The sequence below is a fragment of the Anguilla anguilla genome, chromosome 4, assembly GCF_013347855.1.
Source record: "Anguilla anguilla isolate fAngAng1 chromosome 4, fAngAng1.pri, whole genome shotgun sequence".
Lineage (NCBI taxonomy): Eukaryota > Metazoa > Chordata > Actinopteri > Anguilliformes > Anguillidae > Anguilla > Anguilla anguilla.
In genome coordinates this window covers 21643649-21668338 of record NC_049204.1, presented here as the reverse complement: position 1 = coordinate 21668338, position 24690 = coordinate 21643649, and the positions used below count along the sequence as shown (strand labels likewise).

Below are 24690 nucleotides of genomic sequence, written 5' to 3'. Positions count from 1 at the left end.
AAGGCTTTAGATTCAAACTTCCAAGTCATTGAAGCAGTCCAGCATTGTGCAGAATACGTTTTGGGTTTAAAATACTGCTGTGATTGGAGTGTTTGATTAGAGCTGAGCAAAGTTCCTTTTATCCAGGGAGTGGCAATTTAGGGCTGTGGATGCAAACAGGTGCCACGAATAGCACTCTTGGTGCAGAGCATGAATAATGCAGGGAAGTTATTTCAGCATGGCTAAACCGGGGGTTTGGAAAACAGAAATATCACCATTATAGACCAGGGCATATTTTCTCTCCTCACCCACGCAGCACAGGGCTTATCTCAGTTAAGTCATGTCTAGCAGAAGCCAGCGTGGAACTGCAAGATAGAGCAGTACATTTTACAGTGAATTCTGAGTGTTGAGATTGCTGCCTTCGGATACAGGGCTGAGAAGTGATCCTGCAACCCTATAGTGGCATAAGTAGCGAGTGCTTTCTGTAGCTAGTGCTAGCTGTTAGCAGCTTGCTCACTCTTGAACTGGCGAGTCTGCTAGCTGCTTAACATACTAAGTTGCTAGCATGGTACCTTGCTTGCTAAACACTTTTTCTCTAGCTAGTAGTAGCCTATTTATTCAATTGCGTGGTCCTTTTTTGAACTAATCAGCAAAGCCATTTCAAAAGCTGCCTAGTTTGCTTAATAGGCCTTTCTCCTTCTAGCTACAGTACATGGTGATAATGGGTTCCTGATTACATACCTGGCTTAATTAACATTAACATTAAAGTTGTCAAAATGTGAGTGTCTGTCCTTAGCCATGATTCATTATCACTTGTACTAGCGGTAGAGGCTGGACAAAGGCAGTTTAATATTACAGAGGTTAGTATCTAAGTACTTTATGAAAGCGTATGATATGAAACTTCCCATGCTGCCCTGGTTTTCTGACTCGACATTTCTGTGTCCTGTCCATGTGTGTATTTTGCACATTTTTGGTAACTATCCATGAAGTTCAATGAAATGGAGATGAGTGCCATTGAAGTGATAGTACAGCTAGCCAAAACAGAAATGCCTTCTGTGCTTCCAGATGTACTTTGAAGACTTGCCAACCTCTAATTTTCTCTGAAAACTCAGGCATACATTCAAGTTACTGAGTAATTTGCTTTTGAACATACATTCTTACGGTCATTTTCAATATGGATGTTGGATTGGCCTGTTGAAAGCGGCTCTCTTGATAGAAACAGAAAGCAAGCATAGCTAGCTACGTACTTACAATACAAGCACAACTCTTGCCTGGATTAATATTAAGTACAATATTGCCAACTGCATCTATGTGTGCTCATATTAGCATGCTGAGTAATGTTTCCAAAACAGTAGATTGACAGTAAAGGTTTCTAGGTGCCTATGATAGCGTATTCGGCTCCTTCAGTTGAAACTCATTCGAAGCATAGCTTGGGTACTGCCGCTGAAGGCCACGTGAACTTTGAGAGCGAGGCCTGGTTTGGTTCCAGCAGTCTGCTCCGCACAGTTCCGCCAGATGAGTAGGGCTAACGGCGAGCCCCTGCCTTTCCTGCCGCGGGTGAAAGGCGCTGCACACAGGGCGCTGCACACAGAGCGCTGCACACAGAGCGCTGCACACAGAGCGCTGCACACAGGGCGCTGCACACAGGGCGCTGCACACAGAGCGCTGCACACAGAGCGCTGCACACAGAGCGCTGCACACAGGGCGCTGCACACAGGGCGCTGCACACAGGGCACTGCACACAGGGCGCTTCACGAGCGCGCACGCACGGATGTGACGCAGGGTGTAGCTCCTCCACTTTCAACTCCTTCGGTGTGGCACTGAAGGTGTGCGGCCAAAGTCCAGATGCTTGTTTGCTCAAGGGCCGGGGAAAGGTGGGAGGAGATGCCATGTACCTGGGCAGCTGACACTCCTGTTACCCTCTCTCCCTCCTTCCCTCCCTCTGTCTCTCGTTCTCTCCCTCTGTCTCTCCCACCGCATGTTTTGTCTGCCCTCTCCCTTTGTGTAGTCGGACGCTGCTCTGTGTCTGTCTGGCCGTGTTTATCTGCGGCCGAGCTGTGGCATGCGTCCGATGCAGAGCACACTTCCTCTGCAGCACTGTTCATCGCTTCCTCTTCCTGGTCTGAGACAGTGTGTGATTCTGTGTGCGTGGTGGGACAAATCTGTCCCTCCGGAAGGTCTGGATTAAGGTTTAGGTTCAAGCCTGTCTTGGAAAAAAAAAAGAGGCTAAAGCACATATGTACACTCAGACATCTGTGGTCTGACGTAATCAAGAATTCGTAAATAATATAATTTTTGAGGGAAACTTGGTTTAATGATTGAGGATAGTTGTTTTTAATGTCTGTTTGAAGCTTGTTTTCTTTACTGAAATTGGTTTGTGGTTCATAGCTGAACTGCTAATTATTTTTAATGTTAGTTGGCTTGTTTTGCCTGATTATAAAATGCAGGACTCCCACTGCCTTGCATAGCTAGGGCTTGAGAGAGGAGGTCTCTGCTGTGTTTCAGCAAATTAACTTACAGAAAGAATCACATTCGTTTACAGCTGATAGCCTAAATATAGAAGATACCCCCGCGGAAAATGCAGGGGGTGGCAAATGTGGGCAGAGGTGAAGAGGACATGATCAAGGGGTTTACAGGAAGATCGTGAGTGTGCAGATGGTGTGTCAGTTGGTATAGCTATGTGCATTGCATTCCTGTGTGTGTGAGTGTGTGAGGGGGGAGATAGGGAGAGAGCGAGAGGGAGAGGGGGAGGGAGGGAGACAGACAGAGAGAAAGAAAGAGAGAGAGAGACCTGTATTGGGTTTCCTCTGTGTGACTGAACATTAGGTTGATCCCATTGCTGTGGACTAAGTACATCTTATTGAATTTCCCCTCCTGTTATTAGACGCCTGAGCCCCTGCAGCTGCTGATTCATTACCATTTTCTCCATGAGAGAGAGTTGTGTGTTCAGGAACCCACTCTGAGTCACCCATTCGCTTGTGCGTACCTTCATGCTCCTGTTAAGAAGCTGACTTCCATTAGCCTTGGTTGTGTATGTGTGTTCGGGGGGCTGTGATTTTCATTTGTGATCCTGCAGTGAATTTGAATTTGCATGCCCTGAACTGTGTGAAGGAGAAAGTTCTCAAAAGTTTTACAGCAAAGCTAATATCCTTAAACAAATGCCTGGTACTTTCCTTTGACATATATCGTACTGTGCTGTAAGAATAAATGCCATGGCGTGTATCATTCTGTGAACTGAGGACGTCCGAGGACGGCATTTGGAAAGTGCTGAATGGGTTTGCTTTCACTGGACAAGGAAATGAGACGTGACACCTTGACAGTGAAAAGTAACCTTGAGTCTCCTCTGGTTCCACTGTGACCGTACCACGTTCTGTCAACATGTCCAGCAGCCATGACAGTACATCTGCAGCCTCAAGCAAGAGAAGTGCACAGATGCAAACATGCTGGCGCTTCGTAACCCGGCCACCTCTAACGTAATGTTTGATCATTGTTTTCTGTGAAGTTTTTCCCCTTTGTCTTTTTTTGTGAACGGGTGGTAGCGGCAAATGTCCTGATCCTTCACGACTACACTCTACACAACCGATCATCACCTTTGTTTGATGCAACGTGCATTTAGGGGGGTCTTTCCACGTTAAATTTACCATTGATTTGGTGATTTTGCTGGAGTTTTCTTCTGTAGAATACCAGGGTTTCCCCCAGCCCTTTATAGTCGAGGTGGTAAACTTCCCTTAAATTGCCCAGTGCCTCCTGGGTAAGTCTGCATTAGAAGCCAGTATCAGAGCATAGCAGCGCATGAGGTCCCTGTGGCATACTGTCACACACGTGCGATTAGTATGTTAAGGGATACATTTTTGGAAGATGATGTAATAATACCTAGCTAAATATTTTACACTGCTGTCTTATCATGAATAATTAGAATTGAAGGCCGCATCAGAAAATAATAATTTACAATCAACCAAGGGTGAAACTTCAGTTTTAATTTAATGGTAACTTAATGTTGCTAGCGTAAGAGAAATGCAGTTTACAATAAGCTGCTAAACGCACAGATGTTGGGTAACTGGGTACATCGTGCTTGTAAATAATAAAAAAGATGGTGTCTCTCATTAGCACAGCACAGCCGAGTCAGCACACTACCATAAAAATACCACACATATAAAGTTCTGCATTGTGTATTTTTGTATGTTTCTGTTCTTTGCGTATTCAGTCATCTCCTTGTGTGGAGGGTGTGTTTGTTGAAATTCTCCGAAGGCCCAGCAGTTTAACAAGAAACCGTGTAAGAGTGAGATCCTTGATTGACGCACACATTGTGGTCCAGCTGTACCTGGTTTGGGGCCCAACCGCTTGGCCTAGATCCTGATCACCAAGCAAGCTTTTCTGAATGTTAATGAAGCACAGTGGTGTTGGACTGGCCTTGGAAATGGGACTGAAGCTGGGATGTGGGCTCGGTCTCTGCCGGGCCTGTGGAAAGCTTCACACTGTGCTGTTTATCAGGCCCGTGCGTGTCTGGGACGGGTCTGTGGTGACGCTTGACTGTGTTTGATTTACCCCATCAGGCATCCGCTGTTAAAATCACAGTCGGAATTTTCATGTTTGCCGAGCCATGCCTCGCTGTACTGAAAACAACAGCTCTCTTTTTATTGCGTGTACTCTGACTTGCCAAGGAATTATAATGAATCCCGTGCCTGCAAAATTCAAAGAATACTCTTTCAGCTCTCTGTGGTAGAGGATGTGCTGAAGTCAGCAGTTATAATATGCGATCCACGGTTTTCCTTTCGAAATGCGCTTCGCGTTTGACCTTTCGGTGCCCCCGCCTCCGCAGTTGCATTAAGTGTGCAAATTAGCCGCGATGCTCGTTGAGGAAAATGCAAAAAGTTCTCGTTCTAGCCTGAGTACAAAGAAAGCAGCTTGTCTCGACACAAAGGCAGCTTGGATCGGCTCCTTCGGCTCGGGTGAGCGGTGCGGTCTCAGGCTCGCGGCCCTGGAGAGCAGGCGACGGTGACAGGGAGAGCGCAGCGATGACCCGCGTCACTGTGGCGGCGAGGGAGAGCTCGCGGGGGAGAGGCCGCGCGCACTAGCGCTCCACCGATGCTGACAGCGCCTCTGGGGCCTTCCCCGGTCTTTTGAGGAGAACCCGTGTCCTTGTGCAAAAAGCATCTGACGGTGAGGTCAGGCCTATATTTGTCCGTGTCAGACAGAGAGGAGAGGCCGCTTCCTTTTTCGCCGTCTCTCTCTTCCTGTAAAGAGAGCGCCGCGTTGGAGGTCTTTGATGTCACTCGCTCAGTAAACTCTTCCATCCAGTTCACACCTGTAGCGCTTTCATCCACCCAGTGTGTGTGTCATTAGGTTACAAGTGATGAGGGAGGGGGAGGGGGTGGGTGGAGAGAGAGAGAGAGAGAGAGAGAGAGAATGTATGTAAACTATGTGTGTAAAACCACTGTTTACATATTCTTGAGGCTCTTCACTGTAGCAAAACACGCTAATGCTTTCTTCCCGACTGTTAAAGCGAATGATCTGCCTCTAATGCATGTCATTCCTGGACCTCAAAAGTGTCATCTTTTTACTCCTCAGTCCGCTGCTTTGTTTTGTTTGCCCCTGCCGTGCTGGTCGTCTGGCGTGGTTTTGTTTAAGGCGCAGGACGTGCAGATTGGGTGTTGTGCCCTTGGGAGCTCTGAGTGAATGTGTACACAGCGACTCCCTCTGCAGGCACGGCCCTGCCCCTGGCGAGCACCGCGCTCTACGGCGCCCTAACAGCCGCGGCAGGATCCATTATAAACACTGAGCACGCTGCCCCTCCTTAGCCGCACCACGGGACGAGAAGCAAGCCGCTGCGCCATTTTGTTTTTATAATGGAGTCTGTCATGCCGTCAGAGTAGTGCTTTGTTAGCAGCAGGACGAGGAGCCTGCTCTCGAAAGCGCGCCCCTCTGAAACGCTGCAGGACAGAAGCGTCTCCAGCCCTCCGCTTGCCGTGTCAGTCGCCCAGGGTATTTTTAGCATCCGGTCGACGTTGCAGGCAGTGTAGGATCTGTGCCTGTGCCTGTAGAGTGCAGCTGGTTGGAGTTTTTACGCATTGCTCCTTATCGCTGAAATTGTCGTTCTCCTTTGATCTGAAGAGTGGCTCTCATCTTTATTTTTTATTCGTGTTTGCGTGCGACTGACTCCCAGAACCACATCTGCATTCTCGCATTTCTCTCAGGATTAAACGTTATGCTGCAGAAGCATCTGCTGCTCGTGTCTGACTGACCTTGACCAGCTTCCATTCAGCAGCCCATTTCACTTCAGCATTATTGAATGCAGGTTTTTCAATGGCGCATACTTCATATGTGGGGAGTGCGTGGCAGATGGCTGTATGGAAGCACGTGTTCAGCTCTCTTTGCAGTAACACTTTGTCACAATATTTGTGGCAGTTTCAGCCCTCAGATTAAAACCATTTCATTTCACCGGGGCAGTCCATACATCTGTAACGCACATAAGCTAGATTTACAGTGTGATATTATCTATACTGAACAGGGGCGTGATCTAGATCTGCTCAGGCCGTGGTGTTCTGCCCAAGTTGGGTAAACATGTTCTTCGTACGAACTGATAGCCGGGGGTGTTGACTCACTAGTTTCTTTCAGTGCTGCCTAATGAAAGGGACCTGTCTGAGGTTCCGTTTGACACTGAAAGGGAAATTGTTTGCTAATGTTCGCCCAATACAGTCCTTACGATATTCTAGTTTGATTTAGTGTTGTGTTAGTGGAGAGAAGGTCTGATTGCTGTTGTGTGTGCGTGTATGTCTGTGTGCATGTTTGTGTGTCTTTGTGTGTGTGTGTCTGTGTGTCTGTGTGTATGTTTGTGTGTGTGTGTGTGTGTGTGTGTGTGTGTGCGCGCACATCCGTCCATCCTGGCAGACAGCTTCCCTACGCTTCCAGGTGCAGGTGTTTCAGGCTAATGAACTCTGAATGTGTGTGGCGTTGGGGTAAATACAGCCTGGTCTGCTGCCACAGTCGGGGAAGTTGCTTTGCAGATCTCTGGCAGCTGTGTGGACAGACGTTTTTCGACCTTTTATGGAAAACAAGTTTTCTTCTGTCCTTAATCCAAGTGGGATTGGCCTCTGATATAATGGCTGTCCACACAATGACTTCCAATACCATTTTATCAGTTTAATTATTTTCTGTTGAGGCTTCTGACCAAGTGGATTAATAATGACTCTTCTATAGAGTGTATAAAGTGTGTTGTTTGTATTGTAAAGCCAGTCCTGTTTTACGCTGGGCCTGTAATAGCTCTCTCTGCCTGTCTCTGTCCCCACAGGCATTCGCTCCTGGGATGTGGACCTGATGGCCTGCAACCTGGACGAGCAGCTCAAGCTCTTCGTGTCGAGGCACTCCGCCTTCTTCTCAGAGGAGGTCAAAGGTAAAGACCCGCCCCCAGCCCTGCCCTGCTGCCCCTCCCTGGGAGTTTGGGGAGGCCACTGTGTTCATGGAAGTTAGTCGGGTTTGACCGTTCCGTTACCTGCGGTCACCTATGACTGTGCCAGCCCTGTACTGTAATGACCCGTGATGCCATTTTATGGTCCGACTGCTCTGCCCACACGCTGCTTTGTGTCGACTTCCTTCCCCCGAGGTGCACTGGGACACGTAGTCCATTTCACTCTTAGACACGCGAGCGGTGGAATGTGAGCGCGCATCCATCTGTCTGAGGTCGTGCTCCTGCAGACTGGCGGCCAGGGCCTGTGGGGGAAATGGTCAGCCTGGGGGGGGGGGGGGCGGACAGGCTTTCCAGAACAGCTGAGAGGACAGCTGAAGCCCCATCCTATCCCAGAAGCCTGTTTTGCTCTCACACGAGGTCACACGCGTTTCGGACGTCTGTGGTGAAAAGCAAGCCCCCCCCCCCCCCCCCTTCCCCACCCTGCCGTCCAACTAAGGGAGCCTCTCTCCTGTAATGTCAGACTTTCTGTCAGTTCCATTTACTGGAACTGGTCTTTTAAGTGAGAATACAGAAAAGATGTGGAGCATTTGCAAATGCAGAAACATTACATCACTCTTTTTTTCCCAGCAGTATAATTTGCATCTGTTTCTTACGACATGTCTGAGCTTTGAGACGAGAAGCAAATTCTGTTCTGCCCATTATTTGCAATGTGAGTAAAGGTTAGACACTGGTCAAATTAGTCTGTTTTTGTTGGATAGCCTCTTCTGATTTGCTAAGCTCCGTTAGCTAGACCGTTGACCTGGAATCTTCAGGTGATTGTAATTGGGGTGAATATGCACTCTCATTGGACAGTCTCGCTAGCCAGCTGGCCTCTTCCGTGTGTTTTGGGGTTTCTGGGTGCTCCAGAGCTGTGAGGCTTGGCAGGGCTTGAAGGGGCGGCTTTCACAGGATCAGTGACGGTTGTGGTCGTGGGGTTGGGGCCTTCTAAGGAAGGATTAGGCTCTCCCGCTCTACTGGTCAGGCGTTCTGCACGCACGGACAGTTGAGCCTGTTTTAGCTCTCACTCTTAAGCAGCGCTGAGCTCATTTCCACAGGCTTCTTCATCTCTACGCCTGTAACCTGAATCTCTCTCGCCTCCTCTGGACGTTCAGCTGCTTTCCAGGAGCCCTGATGTGAAGGGCAGCCCAGCTCAGGGCTCCTTCAGCTTTTCTGAAGTAAAGGGAGGCTGATTCTTTCCAGTTGGGGGGGGGGGGGGGGGCGCGTGCTCAGAAAATGCTTCGTGCCCTGATCACATGAGTATGGAAAGCGTTCATGCTCCAAACCTGGTTCTGTGTTGGGCTTCTTCTTTTCGTGGTCCTCTTCCAGCGTCTGCGTGTGGAATTGAGCAGACGTATGTCAGAACAGCGCTGCCCAGTGTTTTCCCCGAGCTGCGCCGTGGCTCCGGAGGCACAGAGTCTCTCTTGAGCGCACGGTGCTGCTGTTTGATGAAGTGGCGCGGTGTTCGCGGGCCGGCACCACGGGACGCCGCCGCGTTCTGGCGGGTGCCCCTGCCAGAGAACGGCCAGGCTAGCGAACACGCGCCTCTCGGGGGGTGGCCATTTTAAAAGCATGAGATCAGATGGAACGCTGGTTTTCATTTTGTTGAACGTTGATCATAACATCCCCTCCAGTTTAGTTTGTTCTTTCCGAGAGGAAAACACCAGCCCCAGCCATATAAAGGCCTTTTCTTTTTCCTTTTTAATTTTGACTTCTTTTCACCCGGAGTGCCAGACAACAGCCTAGGCTTTCATGCCCAGGCCAGTGGACAAAAACCCTTCTTTTATTTACGCTTTGATTTTGATGCATTAACGTTTTTTTTTCTTCTTCTTCTGTGTTTGCTGCGATCAAAAATAATTTGCTTTGGGTAGAGTGTGTGCTGATTCTGACAATGGGGGCAGTGTCCTCCCCGTGTGGAGCCCAGACGTGCTGGCAGGGAGAGGCGCTGGCTGGAACTGAGGCCGCTTTATTATGTCTGAACCGTATCTCAGGTCCCTGGCGCTGCTCTAGCACTCAGAGCGGACAGGCCCCGCTTTCTTCGCCTTGTTACTGCCCCGGACGTCCATTTTATCAGCGCCGGTCTGCTAAGCCCTATCGAGTCCATGAAACATTTAGTGCCTCAGGATGCCGTGCTGGCCGCCCTCCCGGTGGGGGGGGCGAGCTGGGGGCGCTAGTTGGGAAGGTGAATGGCACACAGAGGAGGGCGGTGATGGAGGGAGAGGTCGGAGGGCGGAGACGGGATGGAGGGGAGAGCGGTGAGGTAGCGGAGAACGGCGAGCCCTGTTGGGAGTCGTTCAGCACCGCGGCTGCCCGGTTACATTCGCTCAATTGAAATAGTTCAGTTCAAACACATCTGTATTCTTTACAGGCTCTCTCTGGGCTGTAAACTAAAATTCAATTCTCACAATTGCAGTCAGCCACGCAAAGGGGATGAAGTACATGTGTGGGCAGATGCTGCTGCCCTCCAGGTTATTTAATTAAGAATCGTTTGTTTAAATGCTTGGTGTGATTACGCCTCATTAAGATTTTTTTTTTAACCCTTGTGAAAACATCTGGCTTATCTTCTGGCTGTTTTGCTATATCTACGGGAAGTTGGTAATCACTAGTATGTTAAAACCCCAGTGCGGATAATAGGGTTTTTGTGTTTTTACCGAGGCAACTGGTAAATGTGTAGCAGCAGTGAAGTTTTTACCCTTTTCAAAAGCGGCCATTTGATAACACAAAATGTGATCTTATGCCAATGCTTTTATCACATGGCGCTTCTCCCTGTGCTCCCACTCAAGATTGCTTCACTGTGTCCGGTGATCCGAGCTGGTTGTGCCTACAGTTGTAAACTGCATCATCATGAACTGCATGTCGTATCTTAGCTGTTACATTGTGCAGTGCACTTCAGAGAGACTTCCCTCTTGCTATTTGTGTCTGAAAGTCTCGTCATATTTTCAAGAACAAGGATATTTCATCCTCTTGTGCAATCAGCTGACTACGGCTAGTGTTGTAAAATGCCACAGTTGCGTTTTTCGAGTTAAAAGCAACGTAATGGTTTATTTTTCATTTTTGAATTTTTTGCGCTGTTGCTTCAGTTGCTAGAGGGTGTAATGGCTGACCGTTAATCCATCTCCTGCGTATTGCAATTCCAATTAGGCCTAAATCCATCAGAATTTTTGTGAAGTTAGAGACATGGTGCACTCTGAGTTTTGTATTTTATTTTACGTACTTGTATGTCCCTCTGTTTCACTGGCCAATGTTATACAAGTGGAAAGTATTCCAACCCTTTAGCCACAGGAAGGAAAGCTTTGCATGTTTGCTCGGCAAATGAAGTGCTGCGTGTCTCTATGCGAAGGCAGAATGTTGGTTTACAGTGTTTGGGGGTAAATTGAAACGAACCTTTTGGAATTTGATATAATTAGATTTTGGTCTTGGGGGAGAGAGGAAAATTAGAAGTGTAGTTAAAATGAAAGAAACGTGTAAGTGGTCTTTGCGGGCTGGCGGAGTTTGAGCAGAGACTGGGGCTGTACATGTGAAAGCAGGACGGGGGGAGAGGAGAGGGCGATGGGTTTAGGCACAGACGGGGTGGTGGTGGGGGGGGGGGGGAAGCGACAGTGACCGAGTGGCCCCTGGTGCTCAGAATAGACACAGCTGTACATCTCTCATATTAAAGCCTACCCCCTCCCCTCCTTCCCCCCAGCCCTGCCAGCATATCTCACTGTCCACATGCAGGAGCAGCCTGCTGGGTTAAACCCTTGAGCTGACAGAGTGGGTCACGGCGGGGTTTGTGCTTCAGTTAATATCACTGTGTATATATGTTTTTTCTCTCTACCAGGAAAGCTCTGTCCCGCTTCCAGCAAATGGGGGTGACTAATCCGAGCCCAGCTGTTGGAGAAGGGCTCGGACGGAAGGCAGCAGAGCGCTATTGGGTGGGGCCTGTGGGGATTACTGGGCGGGGCCTGCGGAGCCGTGGGCGGGGCAACTGGCAGGGTCGGAATATCTAGGCCGTGGAGGAGCACAGCTGCGCTGGTCTCCGACCAGAAAGCTCAAACCGAGTCTGATACACGTCTGCAAACTCACGGACAAATAACGGAGCGGATGAGTCAAGCTCCTTATAAAGACGTGACTTCAGTCTTCCCCAGCGGACCGCTGCTGGTGCGCTTCAGGCTGAGCGCGGCCCTCTCTCCCTCACTGCTGTGGCTGGAGATTAAAAAGCTAGCGTGCGCCGCGGCGCTCACATGTCTCGCGTCACACAGGGGAGCCTGGAGGCAGTGCTGTTTACTGCTGCCCCGGCCATGACTGCAGCTGGTCTCACCCGCAATTTACTGCGCAGATTAAACTCTCCTGTCTCCACAGCCTTAGATCAGAGCGCGAGGGAGGTGTGTGTGAGCGTGTGCGTGTGTGCGTACGTGTGTGTGTGCGTGTGTGCCTTTGTGTGTGTGCGAGTGAGCGCGTGTGCGTGCCTGTGTGTGCTTGTGTGTGTGTGAGCGAGTGCGTGCGTGTGTGTGTGCGTGTGCGTGTGCGTGTGTGTTTGTGCGTGTGTGTGCCTGTGCCTGTGTCTGTGTGCGTGTTTCTGTGTGTGTGTGCGTGTGTGTGTGCGTGTGTGTGTGCCTGTGTGTGTGCGTGTGTGTGTGTGAGCGCGTGTTTGTGCGCGCGTGTGTGTAAGGCGGGGATGGGGGTGGGGTGCTTTCAGAGCTATAAAATATTGAAGCTGTACTGTGGGGGGTGGGGGGGGGGGTGTGAGGGAGCACGTCTGCCACATAAAACACTTCCTCAGTGGAATATAAAGGAAACTCCCGGATGACGTTGCAGCGCCTGTGAGGCGCGTAATGGGCTCCCTGTGCTTCGCGCCTCATTTGGCTGCGATGCGCTACTGAAGGAGCCCAAACGGAGAACCGGAGACGCTAATCTCAGCCTTCCGTGCGGTCATCTTGCGCAGGAGCGGGTATCTCCGGGTGCCTGTGCTCTCACCGTCTCAAACTGTGGGTCTGAGGGTGAGAGCGAAGGGGGGGGGGGGGGGGGGGCAGGGCGGTGGTGTGGGGGAGCGGCGCAGACACGACGGCGAGGCTTCCCGCAGGCAGAGCCCGAAAACGAGGGGGCCGTTGAGCTGTGCCAGAGGCCTGAGTGGCAGCGTGCTGCAGGATCGGGGGCTGGAGGAGGGTTAGCGGAGGGTTAGCGGAGGGGGATACAGGTTTCCACGCAGCGGCCCTTTTGCTTTAAACCTCGCGTAGCCCGTGTGTCCGTCATGCCTGCTGAGGAATTGGACACTGTGTTCCTCTGCTCACCCCCCCCAGAGGGGACGGCCTCTCCCTGCATTTCCACCGTAACGGGACTAACGGCTGTGGAATCTCTGCTGAAAATATTTGCGTGCGGCAGTTATGCTTATAATGTGCCGTTTCCACAGCCTTTTCTGTACCTGTGTTTTTAGAGACAGGTTTTTCTCCCAGTATTTGTTCCTCAGAGCAGAATGCATTTTAGGGTACCGCTGAAACGTACACACATAGAGTTGGCGTATGTTAGGCCTATATTCAGGAAAATTAGATGTTTAGGCTGGTTCAAAAGTTCACCAGCAGTGATCCTTCATTTGAACGAGCGATGTTGAAAGCAAAATGGGTTATGCTTTTTGGTATGCTGCAGTACATGGTCTGTGTGTGCCGGAGGTGTACGAAACCTGCATTTCAACTACTCGCTCTCACCATATCTGGTTACATATTCTGTGGGCTGTCCTGATTCTATAGTTCTATAGGGTCTGCTCTGCCACCCTCCATATTAAAAACATTTTCTGCCATAACATACCACTCTACTGTCAGTATATGGACAGTGATCTTGCTGGACTACAAAAGGCAGGAAAACTTGGCGTAAACGTTTTGTGCGGTGCTTGTGAAAATGTTATTTAGTGTTCATGCAGGTCCTTTTCTCAGCTCTTATGCAATATTGTGTGGGTAAGTGTAGCAGAGCCAGCAGGGGGCTCATTAAGTTGGTCTCTCCTCTGTACAGGTTCCTCTTAGGCTGGTAACTGGGAGGTTATCAAGATGTCTGCACCGTGCAGACATGTTTGTAGTTTTATTGCATCTCTCCTCGAGCCCTGTTATATCTTAACTGTTGTTTACTGGAAGGTGTAAAGCAAGCACACAGAAGAACTGTTCTTGCCTGGTGGAAGATTACTTACTTGTTTTTTGTGACTCTTATCCAGTGGTCCTCTCAAGTACCTGTCAAGCACATAACCTGTGCAAGCTTCAGTAAAAGAGAAATATGTCTGCAATTTATGGTTAAATAAAGGATATATAAATGCTATATTTGAGTACCAGTCACAAAGTTTTCTCATAAATTGAGTCTTACAAGTAACTTGATCTTAACATTTCCTGGATGGGATGAGATATTAAGACATAGGTCTTATCAGTTGGAATCAAGCTTGTTGTCATGTATATATGCAAACTTTATATTGTAAATGGACTGTTTAAGAAGTCGCTGAGTGTTGGCCATTATGAAAACGATGGAAATGCATTTGCAAATTGCGTTTAAAATTGGCCACGTAAGACTAGTGTAATTATCATTCATAGCAGTGTAAACATGGGAGTTTCTGCTCTTGGTCTGTTATGCATCATTGTGGCTGCCATTTTCAGGCTTAGATGAATCCATTCCTGTGGATAAATTATGTTGAGGACCACGGTTGTAAGCTGTTAAGTATGGGAAAATAAATCGCAATGAAGTCTCTGTTCCTCATAGAGGATCACATAGGAGACACATTGCCCCTTTACTGCTTTATAGCGTTGCCTTTGCTGTAATACTGGCGTCTGGTGCGAACACGCACTCTTAGCAGATATTCTGACATTCGGCTGCAGTAAAATGATAGGTCTGCATTAGTTTCAGACGTCGGTCTCTTCCTTGTAGCTGCTAGGCAGAATTAGGCTTCTGTGAGGCTGTGTTTTCAGCCTGTTGCAGAAGGAAAGGGCTGTGTAGCCGTTGCCATGGCACCGTGCTTGCTCAGCGAGCCTGCAGGAAGGAAGGGTTTCCTACCATGTGCTGTCATGGGGCTGGAGCTGCAGTCTCTGCAGCCACCTGTATGGAAAAACAAGTATGCACACACACACATACGTACACACACACACAAAGACACTCACATACACACACAAAGACACACATACACACACATACACAAAGACACAGGCGCACACACACACACACACACAAACACACTCACATACGTGCGTGCACGCACATACACACACAATGTGAAACCGCGTGGGTGGTGGTTGTTAGGTCCAAGGTGTAGGAACAATAGAAGTGATGTTTTGGAAGGACGTTCCTGTAGTCAGGACGGTGTAGGCTACATTCTGTGCGTACAGAGGGACACAGACGTGCGCACCTCTGTTTGAGCGCACAGAGCGAGCTGCCGCCATGCTGCTAATGACCCTGTTTATATTAGCACACACACACAGCTGGGGAGGCTAAACTCTGTGTAGCAGGGAAGTGGCGTGCAGCTCGGTGTCTCTCACTGACGTCGTTCCAGCATGGCCGCCGTGCCCAGCCGCAGGACTGAGAGTGCCCCAGAACGAGCCTGCTGGTGCCGATCCGCGGGGTGCGGACAGTTTCGACGTGTGTTCCACACCTGCGGCCCGTAATCCTCCTCATCAGAGCGCGGGGGTTCACAATCCGGCTCCCCGCTCACAGAAAGGGTTTTATTCAAAGATGGCCGCTTCTTGGCGACAGGCACGCTTCTCCCTGAAAAGCCTTTTAAAATGGGAGAATGTAGCATGCTGTAGTCTTAATGCCAGAGCGGTGATTCATTGCTTCCTCCCTACCCTGGCCCAGATGCGTAAAATCCAGGTCCAGAAAGTAATGGTTCTCCCCAGTACTTTGTTTTGCTAATTGGCACAATTCTTCTGCCAGGAGATCGATCTAATTAGTGAAATCAGCTGGCTGAGTTCACGGGTGGAAGAAACCCAAGGCAGGACTTCTACTTTCTGACCCCTGGACTTTCCGCCTCTGCACCGGCCCAGACGAGAGGAGCTGAAATGGCGGGCTGCGGTCTGATAGATTAAGAGGCTGAGTGCCGTCTTGCCTCCGTGCCAGCATACACTGGCCACTTCCTTAATGGACCGGTAATCCAGTAATGTGCTCAGAAGTTCCCAGTGCATGGAGCGGCAGCAACAGTCCCAGTCCCATCATGGCTCTCCAGAGCAAGGACCCCATACCCACAGAAGCTTAGCTTAGAGATGGATGTGCCTGTCATCTGGGGACCTGAAAGTGTCCTTTGCCCAGGCTTACCTCTGATTTAATTCATTTACTTCCCTGTCCTAAATTGAGAGTCGGACACTCTACAGTGCTCCCATTTGCCCCTGAAAATTGACATGTGCTTGCTGGAAAATTGAATTTAGGAGCTCATCTGCTAATTTGGATGCATTAGTGGCATTTTTAAACGCTCAAGCACAAGCGCTCCGTGAAAACAAATGTTAGCGCAGAGCCCTGGGCCTGGTCTGCGTTGTGCAGACGGTGCGGGAATGACGCCCTCACGAGCCAGCTATGCGTGCGATTCTCTTATCAAGCCTTCCTCTTATCTCGGGCTTGGGTAGCATACCGCTCAGAGCTAGCGCAGTCCGTGGCTCGCTCGCTCTCTCTCATCTCCTCTCCCTCTCCGCCGGTCTTCCCTCTCTCTCTCATCTCTCTATCTCCCCTCCTCTTTTTCACCATTCCTCTTTCGCTGCCCTGCTCCCACAGTCTTGATAGCTGAAGTGTGTGCCGATTCCTCACTTCCTAACACTAAACAGACTCCCCTCCCGCCCACCAATATGGTTTCTTTTGGCTGCTGTCCCCCTGCCTCAGTGGTGTAAAATGTGCAGCCCCGTATCTCAGCGATGCCTTGTCTCCCGTGTGATTTCGGTGCATCACTCCAGGATGTGGTTGGTGTGTAAGATGGTAAATGGTGGGCTGTCCTGGGCAGTGCATGAGTAGGCGGTTCAATCGCGCACCGTCATGTGATTCTATTTTGGGCAGTCACAGTGAGAAATACTGGCCTTTTATTCACTTTCAGACTCCGTAAATAAGACCTTGTGTTTCAAGATGACATGGCAACCGTGAAGTTCTCACCGTCCCGTTTGGTCTGAGTCGGAAGGACAAACAAGCTTTCTTTGTCAGGATGACTTTTATAGTTCCCTTGAAGCATGTTGTTTGTGTCTGCTTGCTTTTCCATGTGATAGATAATAAAGCGCTGGTTGTAAGGATGTGAATGGTTGTTCGCTGACCCATTTAAAATGTTAACAAGCGCTAACGTTACTCATTAACAATGAAGGCTGAGTTTACTACTTCAGATTGAGGTCACTTAAAACACAGTTTTCCCTGTCTTATCTTTCCCCCTAATAGTTTATCAGGAACATATCATCTGTAATGTTTTTCTCATTGTAAACAAACAATGAATAAATTTCAGGAAGTGAACAAGTATTGCTTAGAAACACTAGGCCTATTTCCTTCTCGCTACTTGTTGAATGTTCCTGTTGTCGTGGCTCATGCCATTACAGAAATAAGAAATGGACAATGTTCTTAGCTCGGAGGTTTTTCATTTTATTTTTTTATTTATTTTTTTATTTTACTTCCTCTAAGCAGATTTTCTTTTTTCACAAAGGATATAGAGCTAGAGCCTGAAACGTTTAAGTCTGCTGCTCGGTCAGGGACGAATGGATCTGTACATATAAGCAACCTCACTGTGGCATGGTTGCTCGTGGGCACAATGCTGCATGTTCTCTTGGTGTTCATGCTGTTGAAAGTTATGTGCAAAGTGAAGGCCTCACCCATTTTGTGTCTAAGAAGAAGACTCTGCCCTCTAGCGTTGAACCTTGGTGGAGAACCACAAAATACCTTAATCTGAATGTATCATTTAGGTTACATTTTATTTATAATGCAGTTTCTTTTTTTTGCAGTTCTACAGAACAAAACCAAACATGTGCAGTGGGAAAAAATCTACATGAAAATATGTGCGGATTAATAAATGCATTTATGAAAATGCAAATTAATCTTTGACTAAATCTGTAATTTGGAATAACAAGTTCTTCTTTAGTACTGATATTCAAGAAGTAACTGCTTTCGTTCGAGGAAAAATAAGTAAACCACTTGCACAGGGAAAAAATGAACATGTATAGGATTGAAGATTTGTTTATATCCCTCCTCCTCCCCTATCTCGTTCTGTCCCCTCCCTCTTCTCGCAGGTTTCTTACCTCTATATTTGTGTCCTCCCCCAGGCCAGAGGACGCTGCAGCACAGTGGCGATGTCCTGGAGACCCAGGTGGTGGTGAACCCCTCCCACCTGTGCATGTGCTCGGAGGTGAGACTGCGGACCTCTTCCTCTCCATTTCAGTCCTACTGTCCAACCCTGTCCAACTCTCCATCACTGTCTTTTTCAGACATGCTGTGAATGCATGTAGCCAAGTGGGCATTATTAAACTCACAAAGTACTCCTTATGTTTGTTTTAGTTTTCTTTGCTAATCACCGTTTGCTGTGACATGAAAAGTTAGAGCTCATTGGTTCAGCTCACAGTAGCACTACATACACTACATGACCAAATGTATTTGGACACCCCTTGGTCTGTGGCTGTTTTACATGGTTCGTGCTAGGCCTCTTAGTTCCAGTGAAGGTAAATCTTAATGCAGTGACATTCTAGGCAATTCTGTGCTTCCAACTTTGCGGCAGGTTAGGGGTTGGCCCTTTCCTGTTTCAGCATGACAGTGCCCCCGGATACGCAGCGAGGTCCATACAGAACTGGTTTTGTCGAGATTGGTGTGGAAGAACTTGACTGGCCTGCGCAGAGCTCTGACCTCAACCCCTTCCAGTATCTTTTGGATCAGTTGCAAATCCAACCTCAAGCCAGCCATAATCGCCAAATCAATTCCTGACATCACTAATGCCCTTCTGGCTGAATGGAAGCAAATCCCTGCAGTGATGCTTCAGCATCTTGTAGCCTATATAAAGCCTTACCAGAACAGTGGAAGTTATTATAGCAGCAAAGGGTGGACCAACTTTAATGCCCATAATTTTGGATGAGATACTGGATGTCAGGTGTCCACATACTTTTAGCCACGTAGTGTACAATGGGTCAGACAAGCTGGATATTTAGTTTAGATCAGACCAATTGAGGCAACTACAGTTTTGTTTTGTTTTTAAGTCCAGTTAGCTTTAGGTTTTTGGAGAGAGACCAAAGGGTGACGCTCTAATGGAAGAGATTTTACTTAGCCATGAAGGGCACTCCTGTCCATGGATCACTGACAGGCACAGTTATCTCAGCAGAAACCCGCTGTGCGGTTGGAAGGGGCAAGATGCTGTTATTACATATTACTATAAACAGCATCATACAAAAGAACAATAGAAATGCTCTGTCTACTACACATTCAGCTTTGTGCAGATGTGATTCCATAAATGTTCAATCAGTATATAATTCAGTGTTCTGAAAGTGTCTTTTTTGTGCCATCAGTACAGTTCTGTCATATTGTTAACCACTTTCTTAATGCTACTATCATAAATGAGTAGTGGATTTGATGATGGTTGCATTTCTCCTATTGATCCCTAAATTCTGTTGTGCAGAGCACTTAACTTGGATGTTGCATGCGAGTTGATCCATTTCCCCTGCCAACTGTCACTGTTGACCTTGAAAATCTAATTCCTTGATTTTATAATAGGAGTCCTTATAATAGATTTATTTTAATCAGCATAATCTACTTACCAGCATAATCTAATTTACTGTCTCCATAATCTACTCTAAGATTAAATTTATGGGATTAATCTGCTGTTAATTTGGAAATGCATATGATATCATCAATGTATTATTCTCATTTTCCTCCTCCTGTTCATGGCTTTTGAAAGGCAGGTCTTAGTATTTGTTGTACGGGTCATGTTGTTTTCTTTAAGTCTCTGTGAACTTTGGTATGTAAGCATTTGTTCCCAAAGTATTTTGAGCTGTTCCACACTGGCCCCGTTCAGACTGAAATTAGCCCTGTCTCCTGGGAAGGGTTCCAACGGCGCCTTCTTCCATTCCAAACTGTTTAGCAACCACAGGCTAGGTTGTTACTGATCATAGAAGCTGCTGACAGAGGGCAACAATCAGAATGAAGGAAAGTTCATTATTCAATTTAATGCTTTCACACTCAATGCTTTTTCATAGGCATTACCATTTTAGGGATCCCAGTGCTCGTAGTACGTATATGAATAAAAACCAAGAAATTGATTACACCGTTTGTCTTCCTGGCATGTCTGAGGCATTTCTCACTGAAATGTACAAAGCGTTTTAAGAATGTCAGATGTTTGGTTTTCAAGGGTGTCTGTGCTTGAAGGTTAGACATACTGATTTTTAAGTTTAAGCTTAACCTTCTGTTGGAAAGACTCCATTGTATTTTCCCTGGCCATCTGCAAAACATTTATGTAAGCAGGATTCCTGTAGAATATATTGTAGTTATTTTACATGACTTGAAGGATACATGCCACCTCTGTCTGTCACAAAATATTTTTTTCAAATGTCTATGGTATATTCCCTCTTTAACTCTTCTGTGAATTATTCAGTGTGTACGCTGATTACCTTGAAGTGGTGATTTTGCATTTAAAATAGTTTATTTTTCAAGTCTCTGGGCTATGAGCAAGTAGCTATATTTATGTTGGGTAAGAATGACTCAAGTGTACATGAGCTGGGGCTTAAAAACACAACATATATATAGCTGCAGCACTTGAGTCTGGCAGGCTAAGATGTCATTTTCAGCTGAAAGAAAGTCAAGTTTCTATTCTTTGTTTTCACTTATTTAGGTTTTGGCATGCACTATAAGAAATTGGTTCAGATTTCAGAATTGCGGCTTTGTCTGTGTTGTGTTCACTGCGCTGTCTAATGATCTTGCATTACGTCACCCAACTATAGCTCAACAATTTCAATTGTCTTGCCACTGGCTGACTTGCAATAACATCCCTAACTGTCCTGCTCCCTCTTTTCTAGGTGCGAAGGCTTATTTCTGATGTGTCGCGTCACAAATTGCTGGTTCTTGCGGGACAGTGTGTGGAGGAGACTGGCGACTTAGTCTTGCAGACAGGGTGCTTCTCCCTCCATGACTTCATTCAGATCTTTGCAGATGAAGAGGTCAGTCTGGGCTTAAGTGCTTTCCAAGCTTCAATATTTCCCTACCTCCTTGCTGTTTTTTTTACTATTATAAGTTTACTGCGACTTTAAATAGTTATATTGTTTATGGTTAATGTACCTTAATATAATTGCATTAACCTGTGTTTCTCTCCATTACCCCAGATTGGTGAGCTGCTAAGCTCAGCAGACCCAACTCAAAAAGCTAGTCTTACCCTTGGCTGCCCCAACTCTGGTGTATGGAAGAATTCTGTACTGGAGAAACATAACCTGCAGGACTTCATTGAAATCAAGACGAACCCACCAACAGTGCTACCAGAGATGGAGGGACTGCAGGAATTCACAGAGTATCTTTCAGAGTCCCTGGAGCCACAGTCTCCTTTTGAATTGCTGGAACCTCCCAGCACTGTAGGCTTCCTGAAGCTCTCCCGCCCTTGTTGCTACATCTTCCCTGGTGGGAGAGGTGACTCTGCCTTCTTTGCTGTTAACGGTTTTAACATATTAGTCAATGGTGGGTCTGACCCACGCTCCTGCTTCTGGAAGCTGGTGAGACATTTGGACCGGGTTGATTCCATGTTGCTCACTCACATTGGGGTTGACAACCTGCCCGGTGTGAACAGTCTGCTGCAGCGGAAATCTGCAGAGCTGGAGGAGGAGCAGTCTAATGGCTCCCAAAACAATGAGGACTGGATGAAGAACCTAATTTCCCCTGAAGTTGGAGTGGTGTTCCTCAATGCTCCGGAACGGCTGAAGACACTTCTTGGGGATCCCAAAATACTCCGTAGCTGTGACCAGGCTGCACTCACCTTGCAGTACTTGGAGAGACTGATGATCACACCAGAACCACTTTATCGCTCCAACAGCTCTAATATTGAGCCTGTCATCCTCTTCCAGAAAATGGGAGTTGGTCGCCTAGAGATGTATGTACTCAACCCAGTTAAAGGTAGCAAGGAATATGAGGCTTTTCTGCAAAATTGGCCTGGAAATGGCTCTACCATTAAAGCCTCGGAGATGCCCTTGCCATGCCTTGTCTCCATCTGTGCTCTGCTTGTATGGCATCCCGCTAGTCCTCAAGAAAAGATCATTAGAGTTTTATTTCCTGGGTGTACACCTCAAAGCAAAATTCTGGAGGGGTTAGAGAAGTTAAAACACTTGGACTTTCTCAAGCACCCTGTAGTATGTCTCAGGGATCTTGAAACATCCAAATCTGATAAGCAACCAAAACGTGCTGAGAGCAGGGAGAGTCTAAAGTCTGCATCTAAAGACTCTAGACTTGGAAATGCTGTTGTGAAAGAGAAGTTAAGTCGTATTGACATTAAGAAGCAAGATCCCAAAGGCAAAGCCAAAGGGACAAATGACATAGCCTCAAAAGAAGGGAAAGAGAGTGAAGACAAACCCAAATCGAAGGAAGGTGATGTCAAACCAAAGCCACAAAAACTTGATAAAGTTGTAACTAAGAAAGAACCAATGAAGGATGACAAGAAAGAAGTCAAAAAGAAAGAAGAAAAACCTGCAACCGGTATTTCTAAGAAAGAGGAGAATGGAGAGAAAAAGAAAGAGCCAGTGAAGAAGGAACCTCTTGCTGCAAAATCTAGGAAAGACATAAAGCCAGACCTGAAGAAGGAAATGAAGAAGGAGTTGAAAGTTGAGGAGAAGAAACAAACAAAGGTTCCAGGCAAGGACATCAAGAAACCGGCTACAGCATCTGCAGCTGCAGCTTCATCTGCTGGAGACCAAAAGAAAACTTCTGGAAAGAATGGGACTTTAAAGAAAGAGATGTCCTTAAAAAAGGAAGCTATAAATAAAGGGGCTAAACCAAAGACTGGCAAAAAGGATCAGGAGAACCTTAAGACATCAGGTGCCACTGAAGTGGATGCAGATCGCTCCAAGATGTCAACACCAGAGGACATGACGGCAGAATTTGAGAAGCTGAGAGAGGAGCAAGGGCAGCAGGACAGGTGCACAGATGAAGAGAACACTAAAACTGAGTGTAAAGTTATTGAGAATCAGACGGAGAAGTTGGAAGAAAGCAATGGCATGAATGGAGCTAGAACAGAAGAGACTGAAAATTTAGATAGCCCAGAAAAGTTCCGCTCAATGGATACGTTTGGGAATCCTACCAAGTCTATTGGACCATCATCTCCTCTTGCCAAGACTCCAAAAAGTGACCGGAGTGTGAATTTTGACGTCACACCCACAGAGTACCGACTGCTTGATGGAGCCTTGAAGGATAGCTTGTTGAGAAATGGACAAGAAGATGCATGTGCTAGCTCTGATGAGAAGACCCTGGAGCTGGTCTCTCCCCCAGGTTCAGGCCCAAACAGTGCTGGACATACCCCTTTTCACCAATCCCCTGAGGAGGATTGCCTAGGCTCTGGAGAGGACAGCAGCCTTGGGGCTAAAGACAGTCGAGTCATGGGATCCTGTAGAAACTCTGAATCAGGGTGTCTAAAAAGTAATTTGGAGAACAATTCATCTTCCTCCCAGGACAAGCACTCTAGCTACTTGGTATTGAGTCCCTTCAAGGACATGCTACCTGATGTTTCCCCAACTATCACAACCCCATCTTTACCAGCAGAAGTTGGTTCTCCACATTCGACAGAAGTTGATGAATCTTTATCTGTGTCTTTTGAGCAGGTTCTTCCACCCCTTTGTGAATCTCCCATGGAGGAGATGGGTGATCGGCTCTTTTCTAATGGACACTTTGTTGACCCTGACTCCAAAGTGGGAATGTCCCTGCCATTGAGAACATCTCATAACATTAGGCCACCGGGTGATGGATCAGAGGGAAGGCTCCCAGGACCACAGGGTCTTCTTACTGAAGTGCCTCCCCATGATGTTGACCTTTGCCTTGTCTCACCCTGTGAGTTCAAGCATCACAAATCTCCAGAGAACCAGCAGCATCAAATTTCTCCAGGGTTGGCTAACCCTAGCCCACACGACCTCTCAGAAGACAGTGACCTCTCCCAAGAGCTGGCTAAACCACTGGCGCAGCGTTGCACTGGCAACAACAGGCACTCACCTCAAGGCCAGGAGACCCCACCTACTTCTGCCAGTGAGTCCCTTCCTACAGCTTCTGACTCGGATGTTCCCCCTGGGACAGAGGACTGCCCGTCCATCACTGCAGATTGTGCTTTAGATTCTGATGATGATTCTGCTGGAATTTTCCCTCCTCAGCAGCCACATGATCTACCCAGCTCTCGCTCCTCTCACAGAGGCACACACTTTTCTTCTCAAGACCCTCCTCCAGCTCCCATGAAGGATTTGCCCCCACTGCCACCGCAGCCTGGGGCCTGTATGGCTGACCCTGAGCCTGAAGCACAAGCTAAGAATACAAAAAGTACCATAACGAAACCCAAGAAATCAGCAGGAGTCACTCAGAGGCCAGGCACAAGCAATAGTTCAGTACAGAGCAGCAAGACTAAATCTGGTACCCTCGGGAGCTCCAGTGGCTCTTTGAGGGCGAGCTCCAGCCTTGACACAAGACCCCCATCTCGTGGTACCGCTAGCTCCCGAACAGGGACCACTAGGCCACCTGCAGCAGGTAAGCAATGGTACTTTAAGCAGTTAAACTCATGAAGCTGTGAAAAGCATGGTTTTGTATTTTTTAAGATCAAGTATGTATTTATTGTATAGTATATGAGATATGCTCCCTGCTACTGAAAAACAAGGCTGTTTTTTTCATCAAAGTTCTTCTGTATTTCTTGTATCTCTTCTTGTATCACAAGGCTCTTTGGGTACTAAGGCGGGTGCAGCTGGTGGAGTACCAGTTTGTTTGGACCTGGCATACCTCCCCTCGAGCTTTGCAGCTGCCACTGTTGATGTGGAGTTCTTCCGTCGCTTACGCTCTTCCTGCTACATCGTCAGTGGAGATGAGCCTCTGAAGGAGGCTGTCATGAGGCCCATTCTTGATGCTCTACTGGAGGGCAAGACGGCATGGCCTGGTGTTCAGGTGAGCTCACCTACTGTATTTACAGCATTGCTTTTTCAGCTCTTCACCAGAATATTCAACTGAAGAAAAAAATTAATGTCAATTAATGTCAAAATTTACAGTTACATAGAGAAATATTTCAGATGCATATTTACCTAAATCTAAGGATAAAGCATGGCAAAATAAATACATATCCTTGATTAACTGTGCTGTATGCTACCATAACCCATAACAAAGCAAAAATAATTATCGAA

The 24690-nt window shown here is 47.5% G+C and overlaps 1 protein-coding gene across 1 annotated transcript in view; it reads left to right on the top strand.

Annotated features, from left to right (window-relative positions):
• Nucleotides 1–24690, top strand: part of map1sa (microtubule-associated protein 1Sa) — a 30256-nt gene that overhangs the window by 4162 nt on the left and 1404 nt on the right. The window contains exons 2-6 of the mRNA XM_035414890.1: nt 7268–7369; nt 17638–17720; nt 20368–20508; nt 20671–24049; nt 24234–24457. Coding sequence (XP_035270781.1) covers nt 7268–7369; nt 17638–17720; nt 20368–20508; nt 20671–24049; nt 24234–24457 — 3929 coding nt within the window. The remainder of the gene's footprint in view (nt 1–7267; nt 7370–17637; nt 17721–20367; nt 20509–20670; nt 24050–24233; nt 24458–24690) is intronic.